General features: G+C 50.0%; 1 protein-coding gene across 5 annotated transcripts in view; it reads right to left on the bottom strand.

Annotated features, from left to right (window-relative positions):
* Rasgrf1 (RAS protein-specific guanine nucleotide-releasing factor 1) overlaps positions 1–11,986 on the bottom strand; it is a 117,472-nt gene extending 105,486 nt beyond the window's left edge. For 2 of the 5 annotated variants that reach the window (NM_011245.2, NM_001357743.1), the window contains exon 1: positions 11,221–11,719. In NM_011245.2, coding sequence (NP_035375.1) covers positions 11,221–11,496 — 276 coding nt within the window. In that variant the 5' untranslated portion in view covers positions 11,497–11,719. Of the gene's footprint in view, positions 1–5,646; positions 6,003–9,901; positions 10,047–11,220 lie in introns of those variants that run through there. The other 3 variants (NM_001039655.1, NM_001357744.1, XR_001778822.2) reach the window with 3 other exon arrangements.
* Positions 11,987–12,276: the final 290 nt, after the last annotated feature.

Here is a 12,276-nt window from a genome sequence, read left to right as displayed (position 1 = left end):
CATCTGGGCTCCTGTTGTACTCTGCAGCCCTGGAGGACAACCTTGGCTTCTGTGAGCGGCTCCCGGTGAATAGTCATTCCAGATGGAAGATTCCTCTCTACAACTGGGCATAGACATCTAAGGACAATGGAAACACCTCCCCACACCACAGAATGGCTCTTTGCCGTCCTTGGCTGGTAACAATGGTACGGGTGTGTTGCTTGAGCTTGGGAAACATCTGGTGCTAATCGAAGAGGCACGTGTGGCTCTCGTTTAATTGTTTAGGTGTGGGGCCTCTGCTGTGACAGGTTCCGGTGTCCCCTTGATCTGGGACTTTGGAGAATGAGAACATGTAAGAAGCAGGGTTGCAATACTGTGGCTTTATAGGCCAATTTGGGTAAAGCAGTGCATCCCACATCTGCCCCTGCACAAGGAGCTGCCCTCTCTGGGGTAAAGCATGACAAAGGTAAGGAGACAGGCATTATTTACTCCAGCCTCCATTTCTGTGTGGGGTTAAAGGAAAAGGGAGACTGAATTTGGAAGAACTTCTCCCCCCCCCTTTTTTGTGTGCGTGTGTGTGTGTGTGTGTATGTATGTGTTTGTTCATGTGTGTGTGAGCATAAGTGTATATGTGTGTAATTTGTGTGGGGGCTAGAGGTTGACTGTCTTCTTCAATTGCTCTCTACTTTAAATTTGAGAGAAGGTCTCTTATTGAACGTTCCTCCCATCTTCTACCTCCCCAGTGCTGACATTACCCAGAGGTCACCATGCCTGGCCTTTTCCTGGTCCTGGGGATCCTAACTCAGGCTCTCACACTTGCGTAGCAAGCACCTCCCTCAGTGAGCCATCTCCCCGGTCTCTTAACTTTCTTTTGAGATGAGGAACTGGCAGACTTCCCTGAGGGCAGAGGAATGAACAGGTAGTTCATGCTCTTATGTATTTGGAGGACAGCAAGGAAAAGCCCTGGGGCCTTGTGTTTTGTGATAGATCTTATGCCAGCATGTTTTGCTAGCCAGGTAACCTTGAGCATTGTTTAGTGGGGTTTACCCCTGTTTCTCCACCTATGCAATTGGCACGAAGAGGCTCTCTTCCTCTGAGAGCTCTCCTAAGGTCCAATTGCGAGAAGGCTGGTACCACCCTGACTATAAGTCCCCACTGCCTGTTTGCTACTCTTTTGATTTTCTTACTACCTTTATAGCATTACTCCCCTAGTAAGCTTGTTGGACAACACAGCTGAGCCTAATTTAGTACGGATATTTCTTGGCTGGTGTGATTTGCTGCAGGTGTGCGATAAAAATATTGTTATCTTTCAGGCACAGATCCAGTCTAGAGATTTGGGGCCAAGTTTGTGGCAGCATTAAATGTACAGAACTCCTGAGTCTCTGAAGTGCCTATCTCATGGCTGACTAGTGATAGATGGTACAGGAACATATTGAAAATCATTCTGAGCCTTCCCCGTGGTGCAGAAACCCTCATATCGTATGCTGGTCCTCAACTCTTGGAGGGTAGCTACACCCCCAGACTGGCTCACGTACATCCACAAGGAAACAAGCTGAAGGGGATGCTTGCCACAGAGGCTCTGCCTTCAACAGTGACTCTCATGACCCGGGGTAAGGCTTGTCCCCTGCCACTGTGTCTCGTATAGCAAGCAATCATCTAGCTTGGATGAACCAAGGTTCTGTAAAGATCCATATCTTGGTTATTTGAGCTGGATAAGATATCACGTCTTCTTCCTGTCCTTTCCATATCTTCCTGTCTAGATCTTTTAATTCTCTGCTGGTCATGGTTCCTGTCCTTCTTACCACCTCTTCCTTATCTCTCCACTTTTCACATGACAGGTGGCTCCTAAGGTCCACAGCATTAACTACCCCATGGGAGCAGGAATTTTGAAAGAGGGAACTGCGCACGGAAGTGACATGGCATTTCGAAGTCTCCACGAGGAAATAATATATTTGAACTTCAAACCCTAACACCTGCCACAAACCCAGTATGACTCCTGAGAATTCTGAATTTATGAGACATCAAAAGATCTTCCCCCCAGCCCAAAAGAGATAGGACTGGTGTTCCCTCATATCCCAGAACTCCAGGGTCTGTGGCAAGAGGATCTCATATTTGAGGCTAACCTGAGCTACATAGATGCTGACTCAAAAAATAGGTAAGTAAATCAATAAGTCAAAAAATTTTCTATATTGAATATGTTCCAAAAATAATTCTTTGGCTACAGGAGTACCTGGTAACTTCCTGCTGTCCGTGTGCCATCGAAGCCTCTTTCTTACAATGCCTGCCCCTCATCAATCTTGTTGGCCCCACTGTCCCCTCCTCAGGGGTAAATTCAACACCACCTGCTTTGAGACTCTTGCTATTAACCAATTAATTAATGAACTGGTCTAATGAGTTTAGTCACCCACTCAGCAAACAGGGACAGCTCCATGCCTAGCACAAGGCACGGCGCCAGACTGCAGGGCTGTTTCTTAGTCAGAAATGACTTCTCTGAAAGGACAGGCGCCCACTCACTACAGCGTAGGCAAAAAAAGAAGACGTGGGTAAGCATGACAGTGGTAATTAGTAGACCACAGAAAACCACAGTCTCCAAGGGCTGCCTGAGGAGCCACTTCTTGTCCCAATGAGGGGCATCATCTCCTTTGTGTGTGTGCTGAGACCCTCTGCTTCTGTAGGACTCAGCACACTCAAATCATTGCTGCCATCTTACCATCGCTCTGTTCCACAGGCACATATCTGATATGTGCCCTTTCTAAAAGAGTACATAGGACATTAGTGATAATGAGTTCTTCTCGGAAACTAGAGGCAGAAGGGAGGAGCCATTTTACTAGATGCCTTTTTTTTTTTTTTTGGTCTCATCAATGTTCAGCTTGGGTCAATTATAGTAGTCAGTTGTACTACTAATTGACTAGAATAAACAAGGTAGTGGCTGTTTGTGAGCTTCTCTGACTGTTTGGTCTCCAGACTCTGGTGGCGGTGTGCATAGTCAGGACACTCAGACTCCATCAGGTAGTCTCCTGAGCATGGTTTTTATTGAGGGCCAGCAAGAATTGCTGACTGGGACAGTGACTTAGCCCTTAAGATCAGCGTCATGTCTCTGCTGAAGTTAGGCACGCCACTCACACTTTTGCTCACTCCAGCTCCTGAGGCAGTTGAAGGTCTCATAATTAGTCTGCTGTCTTCTTTGCCCAGGCTAGCAGGGAAGCCCTCTGACACAACTGCACACCTCTCCTCACCTATACCCATACAGTAAGGCTCATCAGGAACTCTACTCTTTTTCCCCCTCCCAGTTTTCCACAGATCTGACCAGAGGGAAAAAGATTCTGGTTGGCAAATAGTCTGGCCAGAGGGCAAAGAAGATGTTGGAAGGACAGGCTTGGGGCAAAGGGATACTGGACAGTCTGCAAACACTGCCTGTGGCCATGTTCTTCCAAACCATTTTATCAATGTCTGGAGGTTGCTGAAGAACCCAGGAGGCATTTAGACAACTCTGCCTGTAGTTGGAAATGTTTGAGTAAGTGTCTCTGTATTCCTACAAGGAATTTTGGAATCCCAGTGAAGAATGATACAAATTCATCCATTCACTTTCTTAGGTTTTGACAAGGTTTTATTATAAGATATGAGTTGGATTTTTTCCAACATGGAGAATGTCAAGGATCAACTAGGAGATGTTATCTAGAAAATTATTATCTCCTTTTGTGGAGGAAAGAAGTTGCTTTTGCCCTAGAGGTTAGCAAAACCTATTCTCTAAAGCAGAAATCACTTAACAATTGGCCTGGATATCCAGCAACCCTATCAATTTAGGAGGTCTGGTTCCAGTTCTGACCTTTGGCTTTTGGCATTGAGAGTTCAGACCCAGGCACAGCACACACTCTGTAGGTGTTTGTTGGTACTGCATTGAGGCATTATGTAACTTTCAGCATTGTGTCATAGGGCTGGATGAGAATCAAGAGGACCTTTATTGCTCCCCAGATTCTAGCCTTTAACAGTGCTCACTTCTGGTGGCATAGTGCTAGAGACCAAGCAATGGCCTGCAGCAATCGGCTTCCCCTTTTCAGGAGTAGCTGACTAAGAATTTCAGAAGCTTTTGGGGTTACACCTCCATGTTGATTTGTTTCACCTGGCACCCTGGTGACCTGGTTTGTTGCTTCACGGAGGAAAGGTTTGGTTGTTTAAAAAACAAAGTGTATGTGGAAGTTGTAACTGTTAAAATGCACTGGCTACACCTGCCAGGTCCTGCTGTAGCTTCCTACCTTGTAGCCAGTTTAACACAGATGGGGACATGGAGGCCCAGAGCAATTTAAATCTGTCTTAATCTGGTGTGTGTGTGTGTGTGTGTGTGTGTGTGTGTGTGTGTGTGTGTGTGTGTGTGTGTGTGTATGTGTGTGTGTGTGTGTGTGTGTGTGTGTGTGTATGTGTGTGTGTGTGTTGTAACAAAAGCCAAGTCTACACCTAGACTGAAAGTCCCTAACACTACTTCTCCCGAGTGCCTGGGAACTTCTCCATGTTCAGGGCTGGAGGCAGAAAATTAAGGCTTCGTGTTTGAGGGTGTGTGCATTTCCCTCTGGGGACAAGAAGTGGGGATATCTGGGCCTCCCTGACATTCTCTACATGACAGTGACCCTTGTGGGAGTATTTGAGTCTTGGCAGTGTTTTGGTCCTCTGTTGAGTTCACAAATCTCTGGGGCTCCGGAATATACATCAAGGGGCTGAGTTGTGTTTTTGGCTGTGTGTATACCACACCAGCTCCAGGCTCCTACAGATTTCAGGCCAGTGAGTCAGGACGGTGGGTTGTGGATGCCTGCCTTGTGTTTTCCCTTGATCATGGCAGAGTTGCAAGATTCCCACACAAAGGAAAGCCGCCTTCACAAAAGTCACTGAAACAGCCATGACATATTTTACTCACTGTTAATTTTTCCCCCTGAGACACGGACTCTGTCTACAGTCTCTTTGGCTGGCCTCAAGCGCGCAGATATCCTCCTGCCTCTGCACCCTGAATGCCGGGGTGACAGTTATGCACCTCCATGCCTGGCAAAAGGATCAGCCCAGGTCTTTGTGTTCGCTAGGTTAACTAAGTCATGTTCCCAGCACTGCTCTTAACTCATCCTGATTCTCTTTCTATTCTGACAGGCAGACGATGCTAAGAAAGTACCCAGCCAGAGTCTTTATGTTCTGTTTGTGGCTGGAGAGCTTAGGTTTGAGACTAATCTGAGTACCTGCATATAGTTGCTCTGCAACATTGACCATGAGAAGTAGAATTCTTTCTTGGAGCCTCAGTTTTTCCATTTTGAAAAATGGGTTAACAGTGATGGCCTACTAAGGCTGCTGAGATCATTAAGGGAAGTATAGAGTCATACTCTGGAGCTCAAAGGCTAGTACTCAGTGTTCTTACTCAGTGTTATTTGTATATTGTTTTAAAGCACCATGTTGCAAAATTATATACATTTTAAACTGGGTGTAGTGGCTGATGCCTGTAATCCCAGCTACTTGGGAGTCTGAGGCAGGAGCATCCAAAGTTTGAGACCAGCCTGGGTAACTTAGCAAAACTGTATGCTGTTGTTGTTGTTGTTGTTTTTTAAACAACATAACAGGGTAGATGGGTAGCTAAGTAGTAGAACACTTGCCTAGCATGCACAAAGTCTTCATCAAATCCCCACTACTGAAAATAAAGAGAAAGAAAAATGATAGACATTTTAATCTGCATTTAGAACATGCCAGAGCTGAGCTGAAGGGCATTTGGTGATAACTTGTAGCGAAGGTCAAACACTTTATAGCATTAATATAGATGAGCTTTTCTGTGGAAGCCCAATTAATACATAAGACAGTTAAAGCAGGCGTCTCTGACTGATGTGGGGGTATGGCCCCCAGGGCTTCTCCGAATGAGGGAGGAGAACCATAGATGGAAAGCTAAATGATCAATCTACAGGGATGGTGGAAGAGACGCTTCGACTCCACTCTGTCACGCAGCGTTGTCAAGTCTTCTGGCTTTCCCATCCATGTCTGTGGAGCTGGAGCAACGGTACCTGGGGAGCACCGTGGAGACCACTCTGAGCTCAGCACCTTACTGTTGGCTGCTCTCAGAGAACACAAAGGATAGGCTGACAAGCCATGGCAGGTTGTGAAAGAATTTAATGTCAGGTTGACTCTAAGGGAGTACACAGGGTCTACCCAGCTGGCACTGTCCTCTGTCTTGTCCTCTGTGCACCTGTCCAGTACATCACCTCATTCCCTAGGATCCAGTTATCAGAGGGCCACCTGCCAACCATCTGACCATGGCCTTTCATTGGGCCCATCCCTTTCTGGATGTATGCTTGCTTTTGTCCACTGAGGGTCACTGTCTCTGGGCATCCTCTTCACAACTGTGAACAAAACCTTTTCCTGCCTCTAGCATTTTCCCCACTTGTCTTCCTGGGACAGCATCAATTCTTACTGTCTGCTCCCCATCACAGCTGGCTGTATGCTTATGCCCAATGTGCTAGCACAGAACATGGCATCATTTTACCCAACTCCATCTTATCCAGTGGAATGACAGGTCCTGCCAGTCCCTCATTAGGGTCTTCTGTGTATCACAGAAATTCATCCTTTCTTTCAGGGTTCCACATCTGTCACCTGGGCACTTAATTATGAAATTTCTGTCCCAGTTGCCTAGCACTGTCCTGGTATTTGGATTTAGTGGGGGAAATGTCCATCTCCAGACTACCAGCTGAGCACAGGAAGTAGTCAAGGATTATGACTGCAGATATGAATGAAGAAGGGGCTAGAAACCCCACCGGTGCTGAAGCTGGGAGGTGTCCTGGCTCCTGGAGCAGTGCAGGCAGACTTCTCTTCTGAGAGGCCATTTTCAGGCTGAGACCTGCTAGAGACTCCGAGGCCACATCTCACAGGTATGGGCGGGGGCGAAGATCACCATATTAGAGCTTCTGGGGGGCCTTGATAGTGGGAAGAAGGGCTGGACAAGATGAGGACTTGTGATGTGAGCAAGGAGGAGGGGGAGAAGGGTGTTGGGGCTACATTAGGGGTGTCAGCAGGCTTGCTTTCAAGGGATCATGTAGGGAATGGCTAGCAGAAGGAGGAATTTGAATTCACTTTGGTTAAGAAACGTAAGAGTTCAGGTAATGTATATAGCGGTTACCATGTGTTGATCAACACTTAATGTGGATGCAAATCAGAATGTAACACTACCTTGAAAACATGTACGAGTGGTATGTGTCGTGTGTCAACCACAAAGGTTATAAATATAAGAATAATAGAGTACTGGGACTGCTTGGGAGGGGGGAGGTGTGATAGAGACAGACGAGGCCAGATTCCTATCCGAGGAGGGGCTGGTGAGTGAGCCAGTCCTCTAGGGGCTCTTTGGAAGGAAGGGAGGACTTCTTGCCCTAGGTAGATACTGTGTGGAGCAAAGCTCTGTGCTTGCTTGGAGTGTGATGTTCTCTCCTCTGCACCTGTGGGATCTGACCCTGGCTCAGTGTGGAGAGCCAAGGTGTACCCTGGGCAAATCAACCACAGTGATGTTTCAAGCTTAGGTTTACAGGTGTCCCTGACCCTCACTCTACTGCCAGCAGACGGGAGTAGGGGGGTTAGGGAGTAGAGCTTCCTTAGTTCCATTCCTATGAGAGGCATCCCCAGGGAGCTTCTTCAGTCTCTCTCTCTCTCTCTCTCTCTCTCTCTCTCTCTCTCTCTCTCTCTCTCCCTCTCTCTCTCCCTCCCTCTCTCTCTCTCTCTGTCTCTCTCTGTCTCTCTGTCTCTCTCTCTCTCTCTCAGCTGAGAGGTAGGGTGGATAAAGGAACACCCCACAGTTTCTTCAGAGCCAGTGATCACACATGCTGGCATTCTATCTTAGCTTCGCCAGCTTCTTGCAGGGACACATCCTTCTTAAGTTGGAGCTGCTGCTTTCCTGCCCTTCACCCCTTGCTTTGCTTAGATCCCAGGAAGCTGTGTGTGAAGGGCATTGCCATCAGAGCAGCATCCTTTTCCTATGTGCATTTTCCTGGCTTAGGGAGGAGTTGACTAGGTTTCAGCTCTGGAGGGTGGTGAGGCTGGCAGAGCTGCAGAGAGGGGAGGTCAGAGGGCAGAGTCTCATATTTGCTGCTAGGACAGGGTGGCCATTGAGGAGTCTGTCTCCTCACCTGTGAAACCGGAGCACACCCAGTCTCCAGGCTGTGGTGGAGATCGATCCACCGGGCCAATCAGAAATGTTCTCTATAGATAAGACTGTGAGTAATGTTAGGTAATAACCCCGGCCTAAAAGAGGAGGGGCTCTCAGCTCATGGAGCCTAAGCTTATATCAGGCTCTGAGCCACTGGTATTGCTGTCTGCTTCAATCCTTTTCCTCTTTCAAGGGAATCACAAGGCACCTTCCATCCACCTTGGCCTCTCCTGGTTGGAGGGAGCACAAGCTGAACTGAGGTTGCTTTGGCAAGATCTCTTACTGAGAAGCCAGCATTAGACAGACTATGTCAGGTACTTTGGGAAAACTACCATGCATGAGTCTGTTCAGAAGCAGAGAATGGGGCTCGCAGGACCAATCTCTAGGCATGTGGAACCCATGCTCTGATTCAGGTCACGTTACTGTTCAGGGCTGGGAAGAGAGGACGTCAGGGCTGAGTAAACAGAGCCCAGGCCAGGGAGGTACCCTGCAGCAGCTAAGTGGGGGTTGGGGCACGATGCACCAATCTCATTTCAGGAGACCCTGGGGTCCCCGGGTAGAGCCAGTGTGAGACAAAGCCCTGGATACTGCCCTTGCTCTAAACATAGATCAATCCGGGCACAGCTGAGTGAGATGACGTCATAGCAGTCTGGGCTCTCACAACACCTTGCAATCCAGGTCTTTATAGGTTATGCTGGGCCTCCCTGTTTGTATTTATGTCCTCCAGAATCCCAGCATCTGTGATCATCAGCTTCTTAGGCATAGTGCCCAACACCCACTTAGTTCTCAGGACACGAAATATGGAAGTAACACACAACACTTCAAGCACGTCCAGACCAAGAAGCATTTTCTATGTATCTGCTATGTGTTCAAGTCCTCAACCTTGCCACTGCTACCAGGGTGGGGGATTTCCAGCTCAGACTTGCTCTCTGTTCCCATAGTTGAGTAAAATGAAGCCCCTTGAAAATGAAGTTCTACCAGATACCAGCTGATCTTGCCAAATTTAGACCCTGAGTCAATTCTAGGTCTTATTTTTGATGGGGCAACTCCCTTTCTATGGGCCTCAGTTTCTCAGCCTGAAGAATGACAAGAATGGATTGACCTGATATGCAGATAGATATAATCCTATCTAGTTAGAAGCCCACTAAATTGTATCGTGGGCATCATTTCCTACACAAAATTTGGTTTTGTGTTCTCAAGGACCTGGGGATCCATCCATCCAGTGTCATTTCCCCTTTGTACACAAAACAGGCTCAGAGGACTTCTGTGTGTTAACTGACGTCACACAGGAAGAAGCCATTTAGCTGGGGCGGGGGAGGGGCAGGTTCCAGCCTCCATCTTGTCAGTTCAGAGAATGGGAGACCTTGAACCTGCATCAACATGGCTCCCCTATTCCGTCTTCCTTACTACCTAGGAGCTCAGATCCTACTGTGATGTAGGGAGCTGGGGCACCAGAGGGCCCTGGCTGAGCCTGTGGGGTGCAATCTACTGGTAGATACAGGTGTGCTGTGGCTGCAGACAGTGGGTGGGCAGAAGGGCAGACAGTCTGGGTCTGGGTGGTCTAGCTGAGCCCAGTAAGGCTCCATTTGGCTACAAGCTAAAGGAGCTGCTGTTCCTTGCCATCAGGGAGCCTCTGCCTGGTCACCTGACTAGTCATTCTCAAGAGTCACCCCCCAAATTTCTGCCCCCACTTCCAAGCTCCCCCCTCCCCAGAAACCTAATACTAAAGGAGCTAAGGCAAGGTATGAAGAGAGTGGTGAAGGGACAGAGTACCGATCTCTGTCCTAATTATGGAGAAGGAGACTTCAAGGGTGGCTGTCATCCCAGTCAATTCAATTGCCACCAGCCTGAATGTTTTTGAGATCCTGGTTGGTTGTCTTCTCAGAACATTACGTCGACGTCGACTCCTGCTATGACGCTGTGCAAAAAAAATCAATCAATATCTCTCTCTCTCCTCCCCCCTCCCCCTCTCCCTCTCTAGGCCTCAGTGTCTCCATCCGGGCAAATAGCCAGGTGGGGCTGGGCCCTGTGAATGTCAGGCCTCTCCTAGAGCTGACATTTTAGGATACACTGTCATGTATTTTTCCTTCCCTCCCAGAAGTCAGGGGACCAGATACCTTGGGAGGGATATCAAGCTTAAAGATCTCTCTCCCTGAGGGTTCCCACCCAGAAGCTGCACGTGCCCCTCCCATTTCAATGGCAAACTAGCGCGTCTCTGACGTCTAGGCCCGCTGCAGATCGCGGCCTAGCCCTTTAGCCTTGCTTTTTGGACAACGCCACAAGCGAATGAACGAGTGAGCGCAGCGCTACCGCGGCGACTGCAGCGGCCGCTGCGGCGCAAGGGGCGGGGGAGGAAAGAAGAACCCACTTGTCCCACTGCTTCGCAGCAGCCCTGGCCCTGGCCTCCGCGCATTTCAGCGTTTGTTTGTAAACCCTGGGGTTTGTTAGCCTGGCCAGAGCCAGCTGAAGCACATCATCACTAGATCACACAAAATAACGACTCCCCAGCCCCCCACCCCCACCCCAATTCCCTAACTCGGCCAGGCTAGCGCAGATTATAATTCTCCCCTAGCTGCGTGAGACAGGGGACCGCGACGCTTCGACGTCTGTCTCACCCTTTCCAAGCCTAAGTGTAAGGAATTTCACATTTCGGGCAGAAGATGGGGACTATCAAGGATGGGGGTGAGGGTGGGGGTTGGGATGGGGCTAGGGGCACCATTTTAAGTCGGACGGTGATGAAATTCCTTGCCCGAGTAGGTCCTTTGGACCCCATCTTCATCTCTATCTCCAAGTTTCAGGCTTCCTGTCCCCGCCACCACCAACACCCCCCCCCCGCCACTCCTACGGGGTTTACCCTGCCAAGGGCGGTCGCAGCTGGTAGCGGCGCCCTACCCGCAGTCCCTGCCTCCTCTGCCCGCACTAGGGTCACCCTCCCAATTTGGTCCAGCCGGTCCTTCCCGCGAAAGATGCTGAGACGCCCTGAATTCTTAGAGGAGAGGGTCAAAGTTCTGTCCCCAAAGCTGGATGGAAGGCCCTGAACCCTCAAAGGCCTTAGCAGGGGCGCGGGAGGTCGGGACGCGGCGCTCCCTCACCTGTTTCTCGCCGGACTCCTTGGAGGAGGTCCCTCGCTTGGGGGAGGGCGCGCGTTTACAGATACTTCCCTCGAGCAGGTAGAGCCCCGAGGGCCGAGGGCTGGAGTCGCTTTCGAAGTAGAAAAGCAGGTTCTGGAGCAGGGCAAACCACTTGGTTTGCCATTTTGGGTTGTCCGCACTCCTCTTGCTCAGGTAGCCTTTGCGCGTGCCGTCCTTCTGTGCCAGCAGTCCCAGGGTCACGACGTGGCCATCGTTAAGCCGGATGGCTTTCTGCATGATGCTAGAAGGCCTGAGAGACTGCTACGCACTTACATCTCAGAGAGGCATCCGAATGCCCCTCGTCGGTGCGCGCTCTGCCGTTCTCTGGCGCTCTCTGAATCGCTCCCTCGCTCTCCCTCGCGCGCGCTCTCTCTCTCTCTCTCGCTCCCCCGCCCTCCCTCGCTCTCTCACACCCCGCCCCCTTCAAGATCTACACTTTGAGATCGGGCGCCGTGCTCGCTCCTAGCTGGACCCTTCCTGGCTGGAACCTCTTCTCTCCGCAGAGCCGCGGGGGCCCCTGGGGATGTTGCACGACCCTCCCTCAGCTAACTGAGGGGAGGGCGGTCTGCGCGAGGGCTGGGGGCAGCAGGCGGAGTCATATGACGCCAATCCCTCGAAGAGCCCGTTTCAGCAGCGCGGACAGGGACACACGCACGCAGCCCCGCCGAGGCGCAGAGCCGCACGCAGGCTGCACCTTGGCGCCTCCTCCCCTCCCCGGACACACACACGCAAACACACGCACACACGCAAACACACACATACACACACACACACACACACACACACACACACACACACGCACGCACACGCACACATACACGCCTACCCCTCCCTCCTTGTTTTCCTCTTCTCTACTTCGGGTGTTCTAAGCCAAATCAGATCAATTTTCGTTCAAGCCAATGGCACCCCGGAGGCTCGCCTCCTCGGAGTTTGTGTTCTTTGCGCCCCGCCGCGGCGCACCTTAGACCTAGGGTCGGCCCCATTTGTCGTTTTTCTCTCCTACAGCTTTCTCTCACC

Source organism: Mus musculus, chromosome 9 (genome assembly GCF_000001635.26).
Source record: "Mus musculus strain C57BL/6J chromosome 9, GRCm38.p6 C57BL/6J".
Classification (NCBI taxonomy): Eukaryota; Metazoa; Chordata; class Mammalia; order Rodentia; family Muridae; genus Mus; species Mus musculus.
This window is presented reverse-complemented; position numbering and strand designations above follow the sequence as displayed.